The sequence below is a fragment of the Vicugna pacos genome, chromosome X, assembly GCF_048564905.1.
Source record: "Vicugna pacos chromosome X, VicPac4, whole genome shotgun sequence".
In the NCBI taxonomy this organism is placed as follows: Eukaryota; Metazoa; Chordata; class Mammalia; order Artiodactyla; family Camelidae; genus Vicugna; species Vicugna pacos.
In genome coordinates, this window is record NC_133023.1 from 29,475,851 (window position 1) to 29,497,458 (window position 21,608).

At 39.8% G+C, this 21,608-nt stretch overlaps 1 protein-coding gene across 7 annotated transcripts in view; it reads right to left on the minus strand.

The window, feature by feature from the left end:
* The window catches only part of RPGR (retinitis pigmentosa GTPase regulator), a 62,197-nt gene that overhangs the window by 23,044 nt on the left and 17,545 nt on the right, over positions 1-21,608 (minus strand). For 2 of the 7 annotated variants that reach the window (XM_072956682.1, XM_072956681.1), the window contains exons 9-14: positions 18,240-18,364; positions 16,628-16,813; positions 15,502-15,673; positions 10,624-10,721; positions 9,804-9,869; positions 6,548-7,489 (exon numbers count right to left, since the gene is read on the minus strand). In XM_072956682.1, the coding sequence (XP_072812783.1) occupies positions 6,548-7,489; positions 9,804-9,869; positions 10,624-10,721; positions 15,502-15,673; positions 16,628-16,813; positions 18,240-18,364 (1,589 nt within the window). Of the gene's footprint in view, positions 1-4,409; positions 7,490-9,803; positions 9,870-10,623; positions 10,722-15,501; positions 15,674-16,627; positions 16,814-18,239; positions 18,365-21,608 lie in introns of those variants that run through there. The other 5 variants (XM_072956683.1, XM_072956679.1, XM_072956678.1 and 2 more) reach the window with 5 other exon arrangements.

The window sequence follows — 21,608 nt, forward strand, 5'->3', positions numbered from 1 at the left end:
ACAAAGAAAGTTCAGTCTGCAGGCCAGACTGCACCCATGGGCTACCAGTTGTGACTTAATTCTTTGCTTCTAAAGACCTTATCATCTGTAAACTTCCCCTTCTTTCTATGTGCCAATCCCTTACTTCATTCCTAATCCTATATTTCCACCATGAAATATATTACACTTGACTCTGATAAGTGGCCTGCAAAAATGAACGTCGTGCTCAGGGTACAGAACACCTTGCTGGTATACAGTTTTATTCTCATTTTCAGTTTTACACTATTATTTTCCCCTTCTTTTTCCTTAGAATATTTTATCTTAAACGATCCATGATTATGCTCAATGTATGAATTATTTTTTAACTATTTGATAAAAACATTAGGATTCAGTGGGAAATCTATGGTCCTGTGAAAGCACTAATATCTAAATTTTAGGCTAACCATGTGAGTGCGATTAGCCTTTTCATCATGGTTCAAATGTTGAGGGACAATATTTGACCCGTGTATGGTGTATAATGGTAGGTTCACTCTACTCCACATTTCAGGGCTATCATTATTGCAATTCATTTCATTTCCATAAGCTAATTTTTTGGGAGGTTGCTATGTTGTATTTAAATAAAAGTGAGGTTCACAGGACTAAACTCCTGCACATCAGTCAGTGACTTGGAGATTCATGAGGGCAGCACTATCCTGACTTGATGTGATCAGAGAGGGTGATTAAGAGTGATATAGGTTAGCATTTGCTGAGCACCCCTAACATGTTCCAGGCGTTAACTAATTTAATTATTATAAGACCTCCCCTCCTTTTAAAAGAAGGAAATAAGACTCAGAAAGGTTAAAAAAAAGTTTCCAGGTGGCCACTCAGCTAACCAGTGAAAGGCCGGGACAGGGACTCAGGCCTACCGCACCACAGAGCTGTGCTCTTCCCCAGCTCTGCCTATATAAGTTGAAGACCATAATAGCTGCCCTCAGAGTTGTTCTTCCACCACCTCACTGATATTTAAAGCATTGCAGACTCTTCTTTTTTTGCTGATAAACTCACTTCAGCAACATCCTATTCTTATGTATTATTGTATATAATAACAGCAAAAAACCAATTTAGATGTTTTTCCCCCAGAGCAGCAAAATCTCTGGAACATATGTCTCCCTTCCTATATTGAGAAATATGCCAGTAGCGCTTTTAGATATTTATTTCTCAAAAGCTACTTCTCATTCTGTTTTTCTGCAAAGCAGACTTCCTGGCGCTCACTCTTTGACGGCAATGTGAGCTCTGCCCTGGGCCTCCCCCAGGCCCTCTGTGCAGCCCTCCACTGCTCCTTCTTCTGTGGCTTTGGGGGCCCCTCTGTCTCCTAGAAAGTGTTCCTACCCTCCCTCCTCCTCAGACTTCCCTTTTTCAACCTCCTCTTACCTACTGATGTTTCCCTGAATTCTCTCTTCAGTTCTCTTCTCTCTTCACACTATGAATACTGGCTCTCATTCATCCATAAGTTTAACTACATTGATGAGCCGGTGATACTCAGCTATCTTCCCTGAGCTCCAGACCCAGACGTGTATCTGCCTGCTGAACATCTCCTGGATCAACAAGCCCCAAGCAGTCTCCCAAACCTGCCCTGCTCTGTTCTCAGCCTTTGTGAACGGCACTCTTTCTACCCAATCCTCCAGGCCAGAAACAAGAATAGCTTGACCTTTTTCCTCCCTCTAAGCTCCATCTCTTTACTGAGCCCTCCAATTCTACCCCTAAATCTCTCTTGATAATACGTACTCCCAACTCTCCATCCCACTGTCCTAGTCTAGCTCCTCTCCAGTCTCTGCCTGGTCTACTATAACTGCCTTCCAACTGGTGCCCCCGACTCTGGTCCTGTTCCCTTCCAGTCCACCCTCCATATTGCTGCCGGAATGACGCTACAAAAGCCCAAGTGTGATCATCTTACTCTTGCAGTTTAACATTTACAAACACTGAAGGTCCTGTGCCTCTCTATCCAGGCCAAGGGATACTCTAGGCTGTAGTCACACTGAAATCCCCTCCTGGCTCCCGTCAGCCTGGCTCCTGTCACCCTGCCCGCTCCTTGCCTGGTTAGGTTTTACTTTTCACGACTCAGTTCGCATTTCACCATCACTTTGTGGGAGCCCTTTCCTAGCCTTTCTCACTGGCAGCTGAAGTACCATCCTGAAGCACTTTACTGTACTGGTAAATTTTCTGGTCAGTCTGTAGAAATAGCCAAGAATTCCCTGAGATCAGGAGCCATATCTCACTCTCTGCATACCCAAGGTGCAAAACTATTTTTTTCTTATTAAGGGATTTAATGGAGGAAAGCCATAGATTTGTTTTCAAATTGTATTTTTATCTTTGGGCAGTCTTGGCTAAGAACATGGGGGTATCGGGAAACAAAAGGGCATTGCTAAGCAACATTTAAGGCAGAGTCACAGGAACTCTTTTTACCTGGTATTCTTTCAAGAAATCTATACCCACCTAACATCCCTGATAGGATAGAGAGCCATAGGAGGCTGACTGTAAGCAGCCCTCACTTCTTGAGATCCACCTGATCTGGGGAAGCTTCTGACTCTCTTTTTGGTGCTTGGTACATAAATATTTGTTGAATGAATAATATGTACCAAATATAAGTTATGTGTCAGGCACTGCGCATAAAATATCATATTTAACTTTCACAATGGAAAGAATGAAGGAATTACAGCACCTTCCTCCATGGTAGCATTTTATTTTTAATATAAATGTATACAGCAAATTTACCTCTATAGTGAAATAGAACATTTCAATTGCACTCACCTGGAGTGCTGCTGGCCAGCAGCAGTGGCATGTTTCTGTGGTACTCCTTTGTAGCTTACCTTAGTTTTCTGCCAGAGTCCTCATTTGAAACTGTAACTCAATGGATTCTACATACACAATTCACACTTGCCTCAGAAATGATTACTGATAAACTACAGTAAAAGCTTGATCAACCAGTAGATGGGGACGATAAAGAAGGAACCAGTTATTCCAATCTTTTTAACTAAGTATTAATTCAGGTCTCAAAATGACTAGGCCAGTGTTCTTTTGACCAGAGCACTAGGCCTGCATGAATTACTGCTTCTAAAAGAGCACAGAAAGAAATTTTTTGGCCAGGGAAATGTGAAGAAATGGGTAAGAGATGCTGTTTACGAATGGTTATCGAGAACAGTTCAAATACTGAGATGGACAGATTTTCAGAACATCATTTCAGTATTGCTGGCGCTCATCTCTTCAGTGGAAGATGAATGCCCATATCTTTAACATTAATAACTGAAGTTTAAGAGTTTCTCCTCTGCTTACAGGTTTTTCTTTCATGGGCTCCACTTCTTTGCTATTTAATCCTAAATCTACTTTTAAAATAACCATGTCTTGCACTAGAATTAACAACACAGCACATACATTTTAGCCAAAGTATTAATTCAGTCTTACTAACACTAATGAATGTGGGAGATTTGGTAAACAGTGCAGTGCCAAATCAGCATATTTGGTTAGTGAGGGGAAGCTACCAGAGAGCCTTGCAGCTACGACAAAATTTACAATTGCTCCTAGGAACTTCTTCACTTCCTGTCCTAGTCCTTCTCCCCATATTCTTTCTCATTCATGGAAAATCAAACAAGCAAAGAATTCAACTACACAAAATTCACAGGAAGGTTACCATCAAAATCCTCCTTGATAAAAGAAAGTATAAGAAATCCCTGGTGTCCAAGATATAGAAGGGACTAGGGAGGGAAAGCTGTGGTAAACAATAGTCGAACACACTAGCTGCATTATACACAATGATATTACGCTGGTGGAAATGTAGCCTCTCTCAAGTTCAATGTCTAATATGAGTTTCTCTTTTCACAAACAACTACTGACTGTATACATTTAATTTTTATTTTACTTAAAACATTCTGACAAGCAGCACACAGGATTACAGAACAGTGCATGAAGAACACACTGAAGGTAAGTATAGAGACACTGGGAATGACAGCACTGGGGATGGAGGTCTGACAGTACAGTGAAAGCTCAGAGATTATAGGCGTTTAGAAATACAGAATTACAGAAGACAAAAGACATTAAAGCTGCCATAACCTTTGAAGAGGAAAGAACATTTTATAGAAAACTAAATTAATTGTAAAGTATAATTTTTTTCTTTAAAAGTTTTTTCTTCTGCAAATAATAAACATGTTAGAATGAAAGAATCTAAGAGTTACAGCGGCTATATTTATCCTATCATCTAATCCATTCCATTTTACAGATGAGGAAACGGAAGCCCAATGAATAGCTTTGCTGGGTCAATAAATACTTCAAGCTTCTTATACTTCCAGAATATACATTTATCTCCATTTCACTAGATGTTCTGTCATTTATCAAACAATAACCAAAACAGACGTTAGAGTCTAAGCTCAGAACCCAGCTGTCACTTTGCAGACTATTGCAAAAAAGGACACATAAAAGGTAGAAAGATAGTACTGTTTTTAAAAAAATGTGAATCCCTCATTTTAGCTTTAGATTACCACCCATTCTTATAAAGTTATTCTATGTGGTAGGCTAATTGTAATCATAGACTGAAAAAAATTATGCTAACATATTTATAAGCAGACATTTTTATAACCCTTAAAGATCTGTGCCATTTTTAAAGGGACCTGTTTGTATACACAAAGTATTTCTATAGTATACTCCTATTTCCTAAAACTGTCTTTAATGAGGAATTATGCTAATTATATGCTATGGCCTTTTCATATTTTCTAGTTATATATTTATAATTTGGGGGAAAATACACCAAAATATTAGTTTAGGAGGAGTCAAAATTTGCCAGTACCTCCAAGTTACCTTTATCAGTTGTTATTGTACCACATGTAAAGTAACCATGACATAAAATCAGTTTAACAGAATGTATTGAGTGCCCAATATGCATAAAGTGTTCAAACTGTTTGGTTGGACATAATCAGGTCAAATTTAAAATCTGTTACTTCAATTCCAAATAATGTGGTAATACATTATTCCAGAATTTTTTGGAAGCTGGTGGCCCATTTTCTAAAAGTTGTTTTGACCGCACTGGCATTTTGAACCTCTGTACTTCATGCTCTTTCCCCTTTCCCTCCCTTTCAGCAATCAGCTTTTTGGGATGTGTTTTATCTTTGTTGTATTTCACAGATCCTCTGCTTTCCCTCACTTTTTTGGATTCTTTTCCTTCACCCTGTCTTCCCTGCCTTCCCCTTTCTTCATTGCCTGTCTCCTGGGACTTCCCCTCCACTTCCTCCTCATCCTCCTCTTCTTCCTCCTCCTCTTCTCTCCTCCTCTTTTCTTCCTCTTTCCTCTCCCCCAGTTTCCCCTCCTTTTCCCTTTGGTTGCCTTCCCCCTCTTCTTCCTGCTCCTCTCCTTCCTCTTCCTCCTCCCCTTTTCCCTCCTCCCCCTCTCCTTCTTCCTCTTCTTCTCCTTCCCCCTCCCCTTCTCCCTCTCCTTCTTCCTCTCCTTCTTGCCCTTCCTCCTCTCCCTCTTCTTCTCCCTCCTCCTCTGCTTCTTCTCCCCGCTGCCCCTCCCCTTCTCCTTCCTCTTCCTCTCCTTCCCCCTCCTCCTCCTCCTCTCCTTCTCCCTCCTCCTCTCCTTCCTGCCCTTTCCCCTCTTCCTCCTCTCCTTCTTGCCCCTCCTCCTCTCCCCCTTCTCCTTCCTGCCCTTCCCCCTCTCCTTCCTCCTCTCCTTCTTGCCTCTCCTCCTGTCCCCCTTCCTCCCCTTCCCTTTCCTCTCCCCCCTCCCCTTCCTCCTCTCCCCCCTCCCCTTCCTCCTCTCCCTCTTCTTCCTGCCCTTCCCCCACCTCCTCCCCCTCTCCTTCCTCCTCTCCTTCCTGCCCTTTGTCTCTTTCCTCCTCTCCCCCCTCCCCTTCCTCCTCTCCCCCCTCTCCTTCCTCCTCTCCCCCCTCCCCTTCCTCCTCTCCCTCTTCTTCCTGCCCTTCCCCCACCTCCTCCCCCTCTCCTTCCTCCTCTCCTTCCTGCCCTTTCTTGTCTCTTTCCTCCTCTCCCCCCTCCCCTTCCTCCTCTCCCTCTTCTTCCTGCCCTTCCCCCACCTCCTCCCCCTCTCCTTCCTCCTCTCCTTCCTGCCCTTTCTTGTCTCTTTCCTCCTCTCCCCCCTCCCCTTCCTCCTCTCCCCCCTCTTCTTCCTGCCCTTCCCCCACCTCCTCTCCCTTCCCTTCTGGCTCTTCCTCCCCTTCTCCCTCCTCTTTCCCGGCTCCCTTCTCCTCCTCCCCTTCCTCTTCCTCTTCTTTCTCTTCTCCTCCCTCTTCCTCCTCCTCTCCTTCCCCCTCTCCTTGCTCTCCCCCTTCCCCTTCCTCCATCCCTTTCTTTCTTTCCTCCTGATGGCCTTGTTCCCTCTCCTCTGGCTCCTGTTCCTCCTCCTCTTCCAGGTCTTTCTCTCCCTTACCCAGGCTCTCCATTTCTCCTTCTGCCCTGTCTTTCTCCTCCTCCACTTCCTCACTTCGTCTCCGTTCCACTCCTGAATCCCCCTCCTTCCCAATCCCCTCACCTCCACCTTCGGGCAGGTGCTCTGCCTCTCCCCTTGGCTCTCCCTCACCTTCACTCACCTCTGCTCTGTTTGTAAGGTCATCTGACAGGAGCTCTGCTTCCTTCTCTTTTCCTCCAGGCATCTCCTCATTTGCCTCTATCTCTTGCTCCTCTATTCCACTTCCTTCTGAATCATCTTCTCCTTCCTGCTCCTCTGGGATCTCTGACAAGCAGTCACACTTAAAATCATATTTTGTTAGGAATTTGGACATTCTGTGTTCGATCTCTTCCTCATGTCCTTGTTCAATACATTTTCTGCTATACCATAAGTTTACATCAGTCTCCACTTCATCATCCTCCTTCTCTCCACTGCTAAATTCTACTGATTCAGGCTGCTCGAATCCATCAGCTGTACCCTGCTGACTTGCACTGTCACCTTCCAAGTAACTATCTGGCTCCTCTGTAGATCCTCTTTCACTGTCAAAGAGCACATCTTGCTCGTTCCTTTTACTTTCCTTAACAAAATTTTTATTTTCTTCATCCTCAATATTCATATCTCTATTTGGTAAGTTGTCAAACATGTCAATATTTTTTCTATTCTCTTCACTTTTTCTTATATAAGGACCTGTCATTTTCACCAGATCACTTTCCTTCTTAGAGTCTATTTCTTCTGCTTCTGAATCCTTCTGACTGTGTCCTCCATCACTTTCTTTTTCTATTTCCTTACTATTAAGTGGATAGACACCATGCTTACTTTCACGTCTAAATATCCCTTTTTGCAAACCCTCTGCACTGGTGTTGGCTGGACGGCTGTGCTGGCCCGAGTCATTACCTACGTCCTCATCTGAAAATGCTTCCACGGTCACAGGTGCTTGCATCGCGTACATTCCTTTTGCCAAAAGTTGTTTATATGTTTTCCCTTCTTTCATTTTTTGGGACATCTCTTCACTTTCATACTCATTACTATCATCATTTTCAGTCTGAGCTGTATGCTGCTTCAGTTTCTCAATTGTTTCTTGTTTCTGTAAATTTTTTGAAGTCATCGTCATACTACTATTAATTGACAAAGTAACTTATCTATTATAAAATACTGCCAAGATTTTGCATTATTGTAAGTTTCACTAGAATAAAAATGCTCAGTTTTACTAGACATTTTCTCAGATCTTGTTTTTCCTGAGGATAATTTATGCCACTCTCTAAGTCTGTAGAGCACCTAATTTTGATTTAGTAACATGTATCTGTGTTTCACTTTCAAATCTGCTATCTACCTTAATTTTGTCATTACTCACAGTATCATCAATATTTATTCTCTGCCCCTTTTCTTAATCTGAATCAATTAAATATATTTCCAGACTGATTTTGCAATAATACTTTGAGCAAATAATAATTTGAGCAAAATACTGCTCAAAAATATATGCTTTTCTGTCTTCTCTAATGTTTTAATTGTCAAATTTTGATTGTGTGAAATACACAAAATTTAAAAAAATGAAAATATGAAATTTTAAAAAACTTAAAATAATGAATAGCTTTTTCTAGAAGAAAGACATCTGAAATGAAAACTACAAGTGAAATGTTCTTTTATCAATATAGTAAATAATGAATATATTTTTCTTTTCAAAACAAAATCTTTGAGTTTTCAAAGTTTTGACCCTCTTCCTTTTATCTATTATATTCTTTAATTATAATCTGCATATATAAAAAACACTATAAAAATACTTATGGTAAAATATAAGATTTTATTAAAAACTTTATAAACTAATAAAAAAACTTCTGAAATGAAACATTGAGATTTTAATGATACGTTAAGAATATAAAATTAATTTCCTGATGGACAAAATTAGGCAAAAATCAAACTGTTGACCTAAATTCTACAAGCTAATAAATTAAAATAGTAAATGAATTTGGGTCTCTAGATAGTAAAACCTCACTAAATCAAGTTTTATAAATTGTGATGAGTGCTAGGCCTAGGAAGAGGTCATCTTTTTGCTAAACAGATTCTTAAAACGGCACGAGTTAAAAGTTAATATATAGAATTACTATAATAAATCTTTTTTTATTGACTAAACTAGACCTGGTAGGGCCTCTACTTCAAAGGACTATTTGAAGCATAAAACATATATTAGTCTAAAAGGAAGTGCTTCCTTTTCTGCTTGTTCTAGATCTCTTCTTTAAAAAGTCACGATTCTTTCAAGAGCCCTAAGAGAGACAGAGGCCAAGTTGCCAGAAATGATTTCTAAACGTATGTGCCTTTATTTCCTTTGCACAATAAAGCAGCACAGAAGAGGCAGAGCCCAGAGTCTTAAGAGGAAGGAAAGACACACAAAAGACGTCTGCTTGGAAGTACAGTCAGTCAATAAATCAGTCAACATTCACTGAGCTTCCACAACTGTGTCTGGAGAACGACTCTCCCATATTCAAAAGGAATGCTGTTATTCAGCATGCCTCTCAGTAAAATATAGATAAGACTAATGAGGACTGGCAGCAAATTTTTATAATTTAGCAAGATTCTCTTGCATTTCAGTGACTTTGATTTTAAGGATTTTTTTGCTTAACAATGTGGCAAAGGCATGAGAAATAGAAATTAAGTGTTTTCTGTAGCCTTCGTCCTTCAATTTACATTTCTCCAATTTATTTTTCTAATCCCCAACCCTTCATCTTCTCACTTCACTGGTCCTTAAAGCCAGGAAAAGCAAATGATTTTAGGGCAGGCCTTTATCTCTCCAGGGTTGTGAAAACCAGACTATTCTTTCTTCTTGCTATTCATTTGTTATTCATTAAAAGTCTCTCTTTATCACCCATGCATAGTTTCTGACTAATTTCCAAATGTTTAATCATGTTACCAACTCCTTGATAAATTAAAGCCCATTCCAAACATTGTAAAAGCTATTACCAAATATTTTAACTAAACCCACAAAATTTTAGAGCTAGAAAAGATGTTACTATCATCCTGCAAAGTCAGCAAGGTAACTCACCCAAAGTCATACTTGACCAAAATGTGAGAGGCACTCTGATAAACAGTAGCCTCTTCCAATACATAAGAACTGCAATAAAAATCTTTTGTCTTGATAATAACAAGGTAAGGCTATTGTCACTTGTTAGTGATTCCAAAGGGCAGATTTCAGCAGTGAAATTCTGCCACTCTTGTTGTATCACAGAAAATACATACCAACAGAGTAAGCCCAAAGTGAGGCTATATATATTGTACCCCTCGCTTTTAAATCCTAAAGTGAATGCTTACCTTTCTTGTGTTCTTTCCAGAAATCTTTCAAGAAAAATATAAATAATTTAAACTGTTCTTACCCACCATAGAGAAAATAATTCTATTCTATATTATACCTTTTGTTTTTGAATTGGCGATAATTTTAATGTTTTTTCATTGGAATTCAGGCTCATCATATGTGTCTGAAATAAATTAAAAAAATATGTTCTAAAAAGAATAAAGACTATATATGATTATATATTTATACATTAAAATCTACATAAATAAAATTAATACTAAACAGTTCAGATGGTAATACAATCAACTCTCAATTGCATATTAATAATGTGAGGGCTGAAACGATTGATTGATTGATTGATTTTATTTATTAGTAAATACTATGAAGGGACATAGTATTTTACCTGATCAGCCAAATTGACATTCTATGACCCAGGAGTGTACAAAATCATTGATTTGAAAATACCTTAGATTCCTAAAGTCACTGGGACACATGTTTGATTACCTACTTGGCTACATAGGAAACATGATATGAAGATTTCCATTGTTTTCACTTGACGCTACCTAAGTTCTTTACATTAACTTTAAATTTTATTTTTAAATTTTTTTTTTGGAGGGTGAAGTAATTAGGTTCATTTATTTTTTATTGTTAGAGGAGGTACTGGGGATTGAACCTAGGACCTTGTGCATGCTAGGCACACACTCTACCACTTGAGCTATATCCTCCCCTCCCTGAAATGAATTTTATTATATGTAACCTATACCTCAATAAAACTGATTTTAAAACAATGAATGAAATCAAAACCAAAACAAAAAGCTTTTTTTTCTATGCATCTAACGGCTCAGGAAGTACATACATACACAGACATACACATACAAATACATGAAGAACTAAAATTCAATCTTGTATCTAGATCATATAAATAGGAAAATCATTACCATATTTAAGACATCAGTAGTTTCTCCAAGGCTTTCTGAATCCACTGATGAAAAATTGTCTGTCTCTTTCTCTTTGGTCATTTTATATTGAAAATAATCTGAATGATTAAAAGAGAAAGAAAACCAGATTTCAAAAGAAAAGTAAAAGATAACTAGACAATAAACAGAAATTATTCTGTAATATAAAAGTACAGTTATAATTTTACTGAGGTCCTTTAATCGCATATTAAAGGAATTGAACAGAATCCATTCACAGTGAAAACAGGTTTTAAAGTCTCTTTTGGAAAATTTAAAGACTTTGATGCTGATAACTGCTTCATTCGTATGAACAGGCAAACACTATTCCTTTGGGATAAATACTGCCCAGGTATCAAGCACATTGACGCCAGTCCCCAAAAAGATCCCCAACGACCCACTTCTTCCTGCTATGCATACACTTGTGTAGTTCCCTTCACATTGTACCAGATTAGTCTGTATGGCCAATAAAATAAAGTGGACGTAATTGTGATGTTACTGTGCCTTACGTCTTGATCCCCACTGTCCACCTTCTGTCTCACTTTCTTGGATCACTGGCTCTGGGGGAAGCCATGCTGTGAGCATCCCCAGGGAGAAGCCCATGTGCTGAGGAAGTGAGGTGTCCTGCCAACGGCCATGTGAGTGAGCTTGGAAGAGGATCCTCCAGCCCCAGTCGAACCTTCAGATGACTGTAGCCTCAACTGACAGTGTGAGTATAAGTATACAAAACACCCTGAGACCAAATCACTCAGCTAGATTGCTCCTAGACTCCCGACCCTTGGAAACTGTGTGAGATAGTAAATGTTTGTTGTTGTAACCTAAGTTTTAGGGTATTTTGTTATGTAGCAACAGAAAACTAGTACAAGGACCTAGAAAATCTCACAGAAAACTTCTAGGTTATTATATCATAAAGCAGATAATTAAAAGTTATAAGCATTACTTGGCCTTACATTTTTCTCAATTACTATACCTCCATTTAGCACCCGTATATTTATTTGAGAGGAGCTCCTTAATGAAGTCTTCACTAAAAATGCCAGTCTACACTGATCTCTCCCTTGTAAATTCATTCAATTCAAATGAGCAAATAATCAGTTTGTCTTTATCCCATGTGAGGTATTATGTAGGTGATATCAATTGAAGTAACTACTAATTCTTAATGAACTTATAGTCTAGAAGGGAATACAAAATATAAGATATAGGGGAATGAGAAATCACATCTGAAAGTTGGAATCAGGGAATGTTTCACTTAGGAGTTAAAGGGAATGATAAGTAGAACTCTGAGAGGCAGAGATGGAGGTAGATGGAGAAGAAAATAAGCCTGGTGCTAACAGAAGACATGGAATGGCTTGTATTGGAGGCTTACCATGTGCTTGGAACATAGGCTTTTATACACATCAGGTTAACTCCATGACAGCAAGAGAGGTAAATGTTATATCCCCATTTCACAAACGAATAAATTAAGGTTCAGTGACTCTTTTGGTGTTAAGTGTCAATCTCAAGTCTGCCTTGACTTCACAGCCTTTCCACTAAGTCTGACTATGAAGAGCTCAGTTTGATCAAAATCAGGGGTTGGCAAACTTTTTCTGTAAAAGGCCAGACAGTGAACATTTTAAGCTTTGTGGCCGTATAGTCTCTGTCCTAATTATGCAAACTCTGCCATGGTAGTGTGAAAGTAGCCAGACAATACACAAATGAATGGGCATGAATGGGTTCCAATAAACTTTATAAAAACCAGTGGCTGGCTAGATTTGTACTATGGCCCAGTGTGCAGACTTGTAACCTAAATTAAGAATTAAGTTATAAGAAAAAGGCTACTGAGAGATGAAGCTAGAAGAGAAAGTGAGAGTTATATGGGAAAATTCACACTTATTTTAAAAAATATTAGGAATCCTCTGAAGACACTGGAGCAGATGGGAACTGAACTGCACCTGAAGGAGATTAACATAGAAAGTACTAAGCAGAATAGATTAGAGATGGCAGAGAAAGAAGGTTTGGAAAATGGACAGTAGATCATTTAAGCTCATGGTCATGCCTTATACTTGACTGAGAAAATAGAAATCATCGGACCTGATCTGCCTTATCTTCTCACCAACAAACGTGCACATTTACCTACATTTTCGTATTAAAATGTAGAACGTGTCTTTCCTCTTAATAAAGACTTCACTGTAGGCCAGCTCCTCCCGTCTTCTCAAGAGCTTTGCACCTTTGGTTACACCCTCCCTCTCACATGCTACCAATCTCTGGGACTACTGACTCATGTCCGTTAGCACACAAATATGCTCTAATATTGTCCATTGACCTCGCATCTCCTTCTACCTGCCAGCCCATTTCTTTGCTCTTTTTTATGAGCAAACTAGGCAAAAGAACTATCTACACACCCTACCTCCTCTTCACTTCCTCAATTCCCATTCATGTCTCAACGTTTAACACTCTGCCTTCTCTCCTGATCTTCCCTGGAACTACTCTTATCAGGGTCACCAAAAATCTACATGATGCCAAATCCATAGGATGCTTCTTTGAACTCTCTTTTCCTTAACTTTTGAGCAGTACTTTGAATTCATGACCTTACTCTCCTCACTTCCCTCCTCCTATCCTACTGTCTGACAAGGATGAGGAAGGTGGCTTTGCTGGCTCTTCCTCTCCTACCATCTAAGTCTCAGGACAAAATCCTGGGCCCTCTTTTCTTCCTATGTTATTCTCTAATAAGTGATTTCATCACCTTCCATGGATTACAAATACTATCTCTATGTTGATGGTTTCCAAATTTCTATCTCTAGTCCAGACCTCTCTTCTGAAGATTATACTTTCATTTTCAATTGCCTGCTTGATATTTCTGCTTGGATGTGTCACACTTGTATCAAGCTCAATTTGTAATTTTTTTCCTCAAACTAGTCAACCATCCTCCTGCCTACACATTTTTGTGTAATCTGTTAACAAGTTTAGCAAGTTCGGTTGGTTCTATGTCTAAAATGTATTTCAAATTTGCCTCCTTCTATTTCCATTGCAAATACCTTAGGTCCACACACCATCATCTCTGGTAACAGGCTCTTAAGGTTTCTTCCTACCTTTAGTCTGGTGTGCCTACATCCACACACAGGCAAAAGTGATCATCTTAAAATTTAAATTGGATTGGAGGACATCATTCCACTGTTTAACACCCTTTAATGACTTTCTATTGCACTTAAGAAAAACACCCAAATCAAATAGGCTTCTCATGGTCTGTAAAACAATGAACATTCTTTTTCCAACATCATCTTGTCCTGCCTTTTCTCTCACTCTATAGAGTCAATGGTCTTCTTTCTCTTATAAACTGCCTCTAAACCTTTACCTACATTATTTTCTTTGCTTGGAATATATACATCCTTTCTCTTTGTGTGGCTTTCTTGTCCTTTATGTTTTAGCTTTAATGTCACCTTCTCAGCTATGTCTTCCCTGATCTCCTTCCCTCCATTAGTCTGCAAATAATTTAGAAAAAGTCACCTTATATGTTGGATACAACTTTCAAAATACTTTTTTATTAAGTCAGTGTTAGCAAACAGTCACAAAAAGATAAGGGATGGCTTTTCCTTTTGCTCCAAAGCTACAAAATCCTGTCTATCTTCACATTCAGATCTCTTGAAGTGGGAAACAACTTACTCTAAACTATAAACTTCTCTTTTCCCTATACACACTGTTGTCAGAATCTATTTTTCCCATGTACAGAGCTGAAGAGTGCCAGTCATTCTTATCTCAAAAGGAAACATACAAAAGTTGTGGGTGAAATGCAGGAAATCCAGCTCATTAACAAAGTCCTAGTTGTAGATAATATTCCATTTCCATGGCCCACAACTCTTGCCTGAGTTTCTGGTCCTTTGTTACCTCCATCTTTTGTCTAGGTTCCTGATCCCTAAGATACTAAAAATTATCTGTGCCACGATTCTTAATCCCAGATGCTCAGATCACCATCTTATTTCCAAACCTACTGCTTACTCTGATTCCCTGGCTTCTTGTCCTGCCCCTATCATCCAGGTATCTTCCCTGCAGTAACATAAACACACTCCTAAGATACACAAATTTCTATAAACCAAATTATTTGGAAGAAACTGTATAATAGCTAAAGAGGTGGAATTACAATTTAAAACATGAAATCTATCTAATAGGCAGTGAGGCAGAGGTGTTAATAACCAAGACTATGTTTATTAAGAGGTTTCTAGAGACGCTAGGCTCAACGCTAAGTATTTTATATGGTTTATCTCATTTAACTGTCACCAATACTCTGTAAAGCAGGTATTATTTAAACTCATTTCAAAGATACGGAAACTGAGGCTTAGAGAAATTAAGAAACTTTCCCAAAGTTGGTCTCATAGTTAATAAATGTCAGAGCTGGTCTGGTTGCAGATCAGTGTAACTCCACACCCCACACTCTTAACATGATGCTATATTGCCTAAATGCAGAACTCCACACAGGTCCAGAAGACTTGCATTCAAATCCTGTTCAATTCATTTACAAACTGAGTGACCTTGGGCAAGTCACTCAATCTCTTCAAGCCTTGCTTTTCTCATCTATAAAAATGAAGACGAGAACTCCCACCTATTTCATGAAGTTGCTTCTGGGTTTGAAGGAGATAACATAAGAGAAGGTAATAGGTATGCTATACACTGCTCTATGAAGGGACGCTGCTGCTGCTACATGAGATTTTTAGGATCACTGAAGATGCTTTCTATTAGTTAGAGTATTCCTGGATTGGAGTTCAAATGAGGGGTGTCAGTCCCTAACTAGGAGGAAAACAATTTAATTGGAGAAAACATCTTAAGATAAACATGAAAACAATAGAAACAAATGGTACATTTTTTTCTGAGAGATGGCAGAGCTTCAGATGTTACCTGGTTCCAGTGGCTGCATGGAGCCCTCCTTTTCAGGCATAATTTTCTCCAGCAGATCACTTTCAGACACACAGAAAGGAACTGAACGAGGTGAAAAACAAGTGGGTGGTACCAGAGTCCCTTCAGTTGGAGGTAGTGTTCTTGGCATTCGAATAGAGTCTGGAGATTTTTCCTTTAAAATAAATAGGTTCAATAAACTGTTAGATGATGTTATATATTTAATATTGACACAAACTACCCTAAAGTTGCTAAAAATATTTAAGAGACAGACTTCAAAATTGGTCAGTGTCCCACAACATTCACTTCTTAATAATCTCCAAGGGCTCAAAAATGTTCTGTCCTGTTGCTTCTGTATCTAAGTTGCTCTAAATTGTCAATTTGGAAGTCTATTTTTCACAAAAAGGGGAAAAATGTGTATGTGTTTTCTCTGCCTTCCCTGAGTAACAAAAGATTACTCGTAAGATGCAAACAAGCAACAACTACAAAAAAACTTATGGGATATTTCTCAATCTTTCCATATATACTTTTCCATAGTAAAAAGCCAAACTCAACCTTTTTACCTCAAAAGGAATACATTTTGGAACTTACAGTAATTTTTTAAAGGAATGTTTCCTTTAAAATTATTTGGTATTTTTAAAATATAAGTATCATTGAAATAATAATTTTAAAGCACAGGAAGAGAATCTCCAAATATAACTGAGAAAGAACACTCCCTCTCTCAAACTAAAGTCCTTATTTCTTTGTTTTCCACATTTCATTATTTATAGTATATAAGCTTCCACTGCTCATGAGGTATTTTCTTCAAAAAATAAAAGCACAGTAGAAGTCAATTCACGTGTAGTTGAGAAAACAACTCAGCACTCAATCTGAGGTGGTAAGACAGTGGTAAGTACCACTGTTTATAAGAAAAAAATATTCATGATAATTCCAGTTTTCTAGTTTGTGTGTTTAACAGCTTAATTCTGAATTCACTGTAAAAGTTTGTAAGCCCTCAATTCTAATAATCTTGTTTAGTAAATTGATCTAAGAAAACCCTTCTTCGGTTTAAAAAGAAAGTGAATTTGTTGTTTTCCAGGGTTTTGCAGGGCTAGACGATACTATTACATAGAAGAGGCCACAGCTGTACCCGCTCTCTTCGACGCATACGTGCTGATAAAGATCTATTCAAGACAGTTCCTGAGGTCAGATCGCTGATGGGCAAAAATGTAGATGAAGGTAAGTAACAATCATTCATTTCATCTGAATCATTGTCTTCTAACATATCAAGTCGTGGAGTGGCAAAAACTAGCATGTGACATCCACCACAAGCAACCTGCAGAAATCAATTCACAGATAAATTAATCAACATTGGCTTCAGACACAAATGGGTTTTTAACAGTTTTCAGCTACAAAACATTAACTTACCAGTATACTGACTGACTGACCACGTGAATCTCTTTCTTCACACACATACACACGCATGAGAAATACAATATATGTTCTTTAAATACTATTACTGAAAATTAGAATACTTTAACATACCATTTTACTTTCAATTTAATATATAATATAGAGAAAAAACTATTTAGCATATTGTATTTCTCCTTATACATTAGAAGACGTTATTTTAATCTGGGAACAACATTAACAACTTGAAAAAATTACTCAGAGAAGTTCTACTTGGAAATAAGTGATCCAAGAATAAATCAGTCTCCTGGGATAATTATGTCTCCAAGTCTTTCTCTTTACATGAAGTTTAAGTTTAAAACTTTAAAGTCCTGAGAGCAAAATGTAAGCATACACAATGATGAAACAATGAAAACTGAAATCAGCATTCAAAGGATTTTGAGAAATAACATTTTTGATAAAATGCTTAAAAAATATTGTGTAGTATTTGCAATACAGATTTTTAGCATCTTTATAGTGTTCTACAAGGTGGCACAGAATAGCATACTCTGAACCCTTCCATCATAGTATTTTCAAAGTTAAAATTGATATTTTTTTTGTGTAGCACTTTAAAGATTGATCTTCCCCATAAGATTATAGGCTTAGTGAATGAGAATCTGGTCACTTTGTTCATCACTGTATGCTTTGTATTCCTCATCCTCAGTCCAGTATCATATATCGAGCAGGCATTCATTAAACGTGTCAAATCAAGGGATGGAAGTGTCCCATAGCATGAGGCTCTGAGCCTTTGAAGAACAAATTTCAAGTGATATTATTATCACTAAGTAAACAGAATTTTCAAGCCTATAGTTCTTAACTGGCCAAAGTGTTAGCAACAACAGAGATATAGTGCCTGATGGGGATGACACTGAACCACCACCTTATCCAAATAACACTTAGCCAATAAAATGTATTTTCAAAACTCTTCATTTATTATCAGATTTTCGCCTGTGCAGGATTTGAGAGTCTAAGCGATATCTAATTCAACAAATATTTATAGTCAGCCACTATGAGTGAGGCACTCTGCTGGGAGCTACAGAAACACAAAGTCTCCAGGCATGGAACAGTCTCTTAAGAGACATATGAGAACAAAGTAGAAGAGTCAAGATTAGGGCAAAAAGGAAGATGTTAAAGGAGGAATGTTAGGAAAGGAACAGATTTTTCAGAGTGGCATGATGTCTGACTTTGGGCTTTCAGGAAACAAGTATATTTATTATTGCATACTAACATAAAAGTACATATTTTCTATGAAATACTGAAAGACTTAAACATAGGAATATGAAAATGTACATAGTGAAATGTAATACCCTTACCAACTGAATTATAAACCTCAAAAAGTTAGAACACAAAGTAGGAACAAATTGATTGGTAAAATTTTCCAGTCCAAGTCCTAATTTTCCGTGTCGACCATCTCCAAAAGTATACATAAGGCCTATATCTAAAATGAAAAAAAGAGAGAGTGTTACATTCATGGATCTATTTTTAAACAGACAAGTATTAACTTAATTGCAATTATCCCTTCAAATTTTGCATTGAATTCACTCTGATCCATTGATGTTTTCACACTCTTTATGGTCTCTGTGGTCCCACACAAAACATTAGGAAATAGATACTCTGAGAATAAATCACTAAGCCCTTGGTGGTCTGTGAAGTTGAGAGCCAGTCGTGTGAGGCATTGTGTGGAGCAGCAATCCAGCATGAGATCTCATGATACACACCATCTTCTCAAGGGGAAGGAGATTTTGGTATATTGGACCCCTACATCCCAACACAATCTATTTTCTTTTTTCCTCAGGTCACTGATTTGATTAGTGTCTCTCAACCTTGGCATTACAGACAATTGAGGCCAGATAATTCTTGATCATATGGGTTTGTCCCATGCATTGTGGGATGTTTAGCAGCATCCTTGGCCTCTACCTACTAAATGCTCATAGAATACCCTGCCTCGACAGTTGTGACAATCAAAGATATCTCCAGACACTGCCATGTGTCCCCTAAGGAGATAAAAATCACCATGAGTTTAGATCAATCCAACTGTCACTTTTATTTCTGCTCCACGGTTGTGGAATGCTGCTGAAGAAAATGCCATAAACTAACCATGCTGCTAGTCTCTATACCAATATTGGGGCCCCCTATACAGCTGGGCACATGATGATGATGAGTAATTTTGTTGCTTCTCTCCAGTTAATCCTTTTGCCCACTGCCATAACAGCTACTCTGAACATTCATTCCCCAAGCCCTTCCTTCATACCCTCCATCTCAAGCTGGGTAAGTGGCATGGAAGCAGAAGGAAAGGAAGGGGTGCTAGTATGGGTGCAGAGGAGGGGGCTCTCCTTCTAGTCTGGTGATTCGGAAAGGCTATCAGACCAAAGCCAAAAGGATTAGGGTTTAGCTGCAAGAAGAAGGAAGCAGAGACTCTTTCAGGCAGAGACCAGGAGTACATACAAAAGCTGTGAATCAAGAGAAAACATAGCACAATCAAGAAGTTGAAAGGCAACCAATGTGTCTGGAGCACAAAGGGGAGAGTGCTTTGAGATGAATCAGAAGAGGGAAGAAGGAACCACACCACAGAGGTTCCTATTAGTTCAAATTAAGAATTTTTCAGGAAAGAGAAGCAAGATGGTGGAGTAGAAGGACGCTCGTAGCTCACCCTCTCCCACAAATACACCAAAACTCACATCTACGGACCCACTCAGCCAACCAGAGCACCTGCCAAACTCCGACAGAACATCGCCCTCTTCGAAAGACAAAGACGCCAAAAATCTGGTAGGAGAAAAGGAAAAAAAAAAAGAAGAAAAAGCAAAACAGTGTGGGACCGGTCCCGCAGGGTGGGAGCGGCAAAGAAGGACTGGCGCTATTTCACTGGGTCGCCCCCCTCCAACGGAGAGGCCAGCAGGACGGAAGGGGAGCCTCTGAGGCTCAGATCTGCCCCGAGCACCCCATGACCGACAGAACTGAGTTAAACGGGCACAAAGGGTCCCTGTGACACCCAGCCCGAGACGCGAGCCAGCAGCTGGGGCCGGGACAGGCCGCCTGAGCCGGGCAGAGGACTAGGGCGGCTGCACTGAGGCAGCCCTGGGGGACTGCAGGGTGCTGCATGCTGTGGCTGGGAGGGGATACGGAGCAGAACAACCTCGGTCTCCCATAAATTATGAAAAAAGCAAAGCAACACGGCTGGTGTGCCCTGGGGGGAGGGGCATCGTAGCCTTTGTCTCCTCAGACCTGTGCCGCCATTACTGGCGCATCTCGTGAGAAGAGAGGTAGGGCGCAGCCACAGCCGCCATCTCCTCCTGTGTGCAGCGCCTAGGCGGGGGCAGGGCTGACACCTGAATTCGCACCCAGGGGCTCTGCAACCTCCTAGGGAGGACTGAGGCAGATAGGATCTTTCTGCCCTGGCACCTCAGAGAACTTGCACCACCAAGACAAACAGGGAGCTGAGATTTGGCACGGAGCAGGGTCAGGGCTGTTCCATGGTCTTCCCTGAGCCCGCCTTCAGAGCACCGACCCGAGGTGGAGCGGGCAGGTGCACAGAGCAGCAGAGCGATGGGTGCCAGGAGAGGGCGGGTGGCCATCCGCCTTCCTGGCAGGCACACAGCTCCTGACCAAGGTGCTAGGAGGGGGTGTGATCCGCCCACCTGCCTCCTCCCCACCCCCGCCCCGAGCGCAGCATCTGACTGCTGCATTGGGAGGGGGAGTGACACACCCGCCCACCGGGTAAGAGCTCAGCTTCTGACCCAGTGTTAGGAGGGGGTGCAGTCTGCTAGCCGACTGCCACTGGGAGCAGCACAGACGAGGGCGCCAACAGAGGGCCTCTGGAAACAGCAAGCTGAGTTCGCGAAACAGGGCGAAGACACAAAGACCTCTTGATAAAATCATTAAGAGCACACCGTCTCCAGGAGAACTAGATAACTGATACTCCTTAAGCCACAGTGCCAGAGAGACATGAGCAATCTGAAGAAGCAGAGGAAACACTCCCAATTAAAAGAGCAAGAGAAATCCCCTGAAAGCACGATCAAGGAAATAGACATTGATGGCCTACTAGATCAAGATTTCAAAAAAGGAGTGATCAAAGTACTGAAGAAACTAAAAGAAATAGTGTTTAGAGATATAAAATAGGTCAAAAATGAAATAGAAGCTATAAAGAAGAACCAAGTAGAATTAGTAAACTCATTTGCAGAGATGAGAGCTGACCTAAAGGCTGTACAAAGCAGGCTAGATAATGCAGAGGAATAAATAAGTTACTTAGAAGACAGGACAACAGAGAGCACCCAATCAGAACAGCTGAGAGAAAAGCAAATAAATAACAATGAAAACAATATAAGGGACCTATGGGATAATATAAAGCATAATATGGGACAATCTACGCATAATAGGGGTTCCAGAAGGGGAAGAAAGAACAAAGGGGATTGAAAAGGTCTTTGAAGAAATCATGACTGAAAACTTCCCCAACCTAAAGAAGGAATCAGATATCCAAGTACAGGAGGCTCAGAGGGTCCCAAACAGGAAGAACCCAAACAGACTCACACCAAGACATATCATAATCAAGATGGTCAGGGTCAAGGATAAAGAAATGATTCTAAAGGCAGCAAGAGAAAAGCAAAGAGTGAATTACAAGGGAACCCCCATAAGGCTCTCAGCTGATTTCTCTACACAAACACTACAGGCCAGAAGGGAGTGGCAAG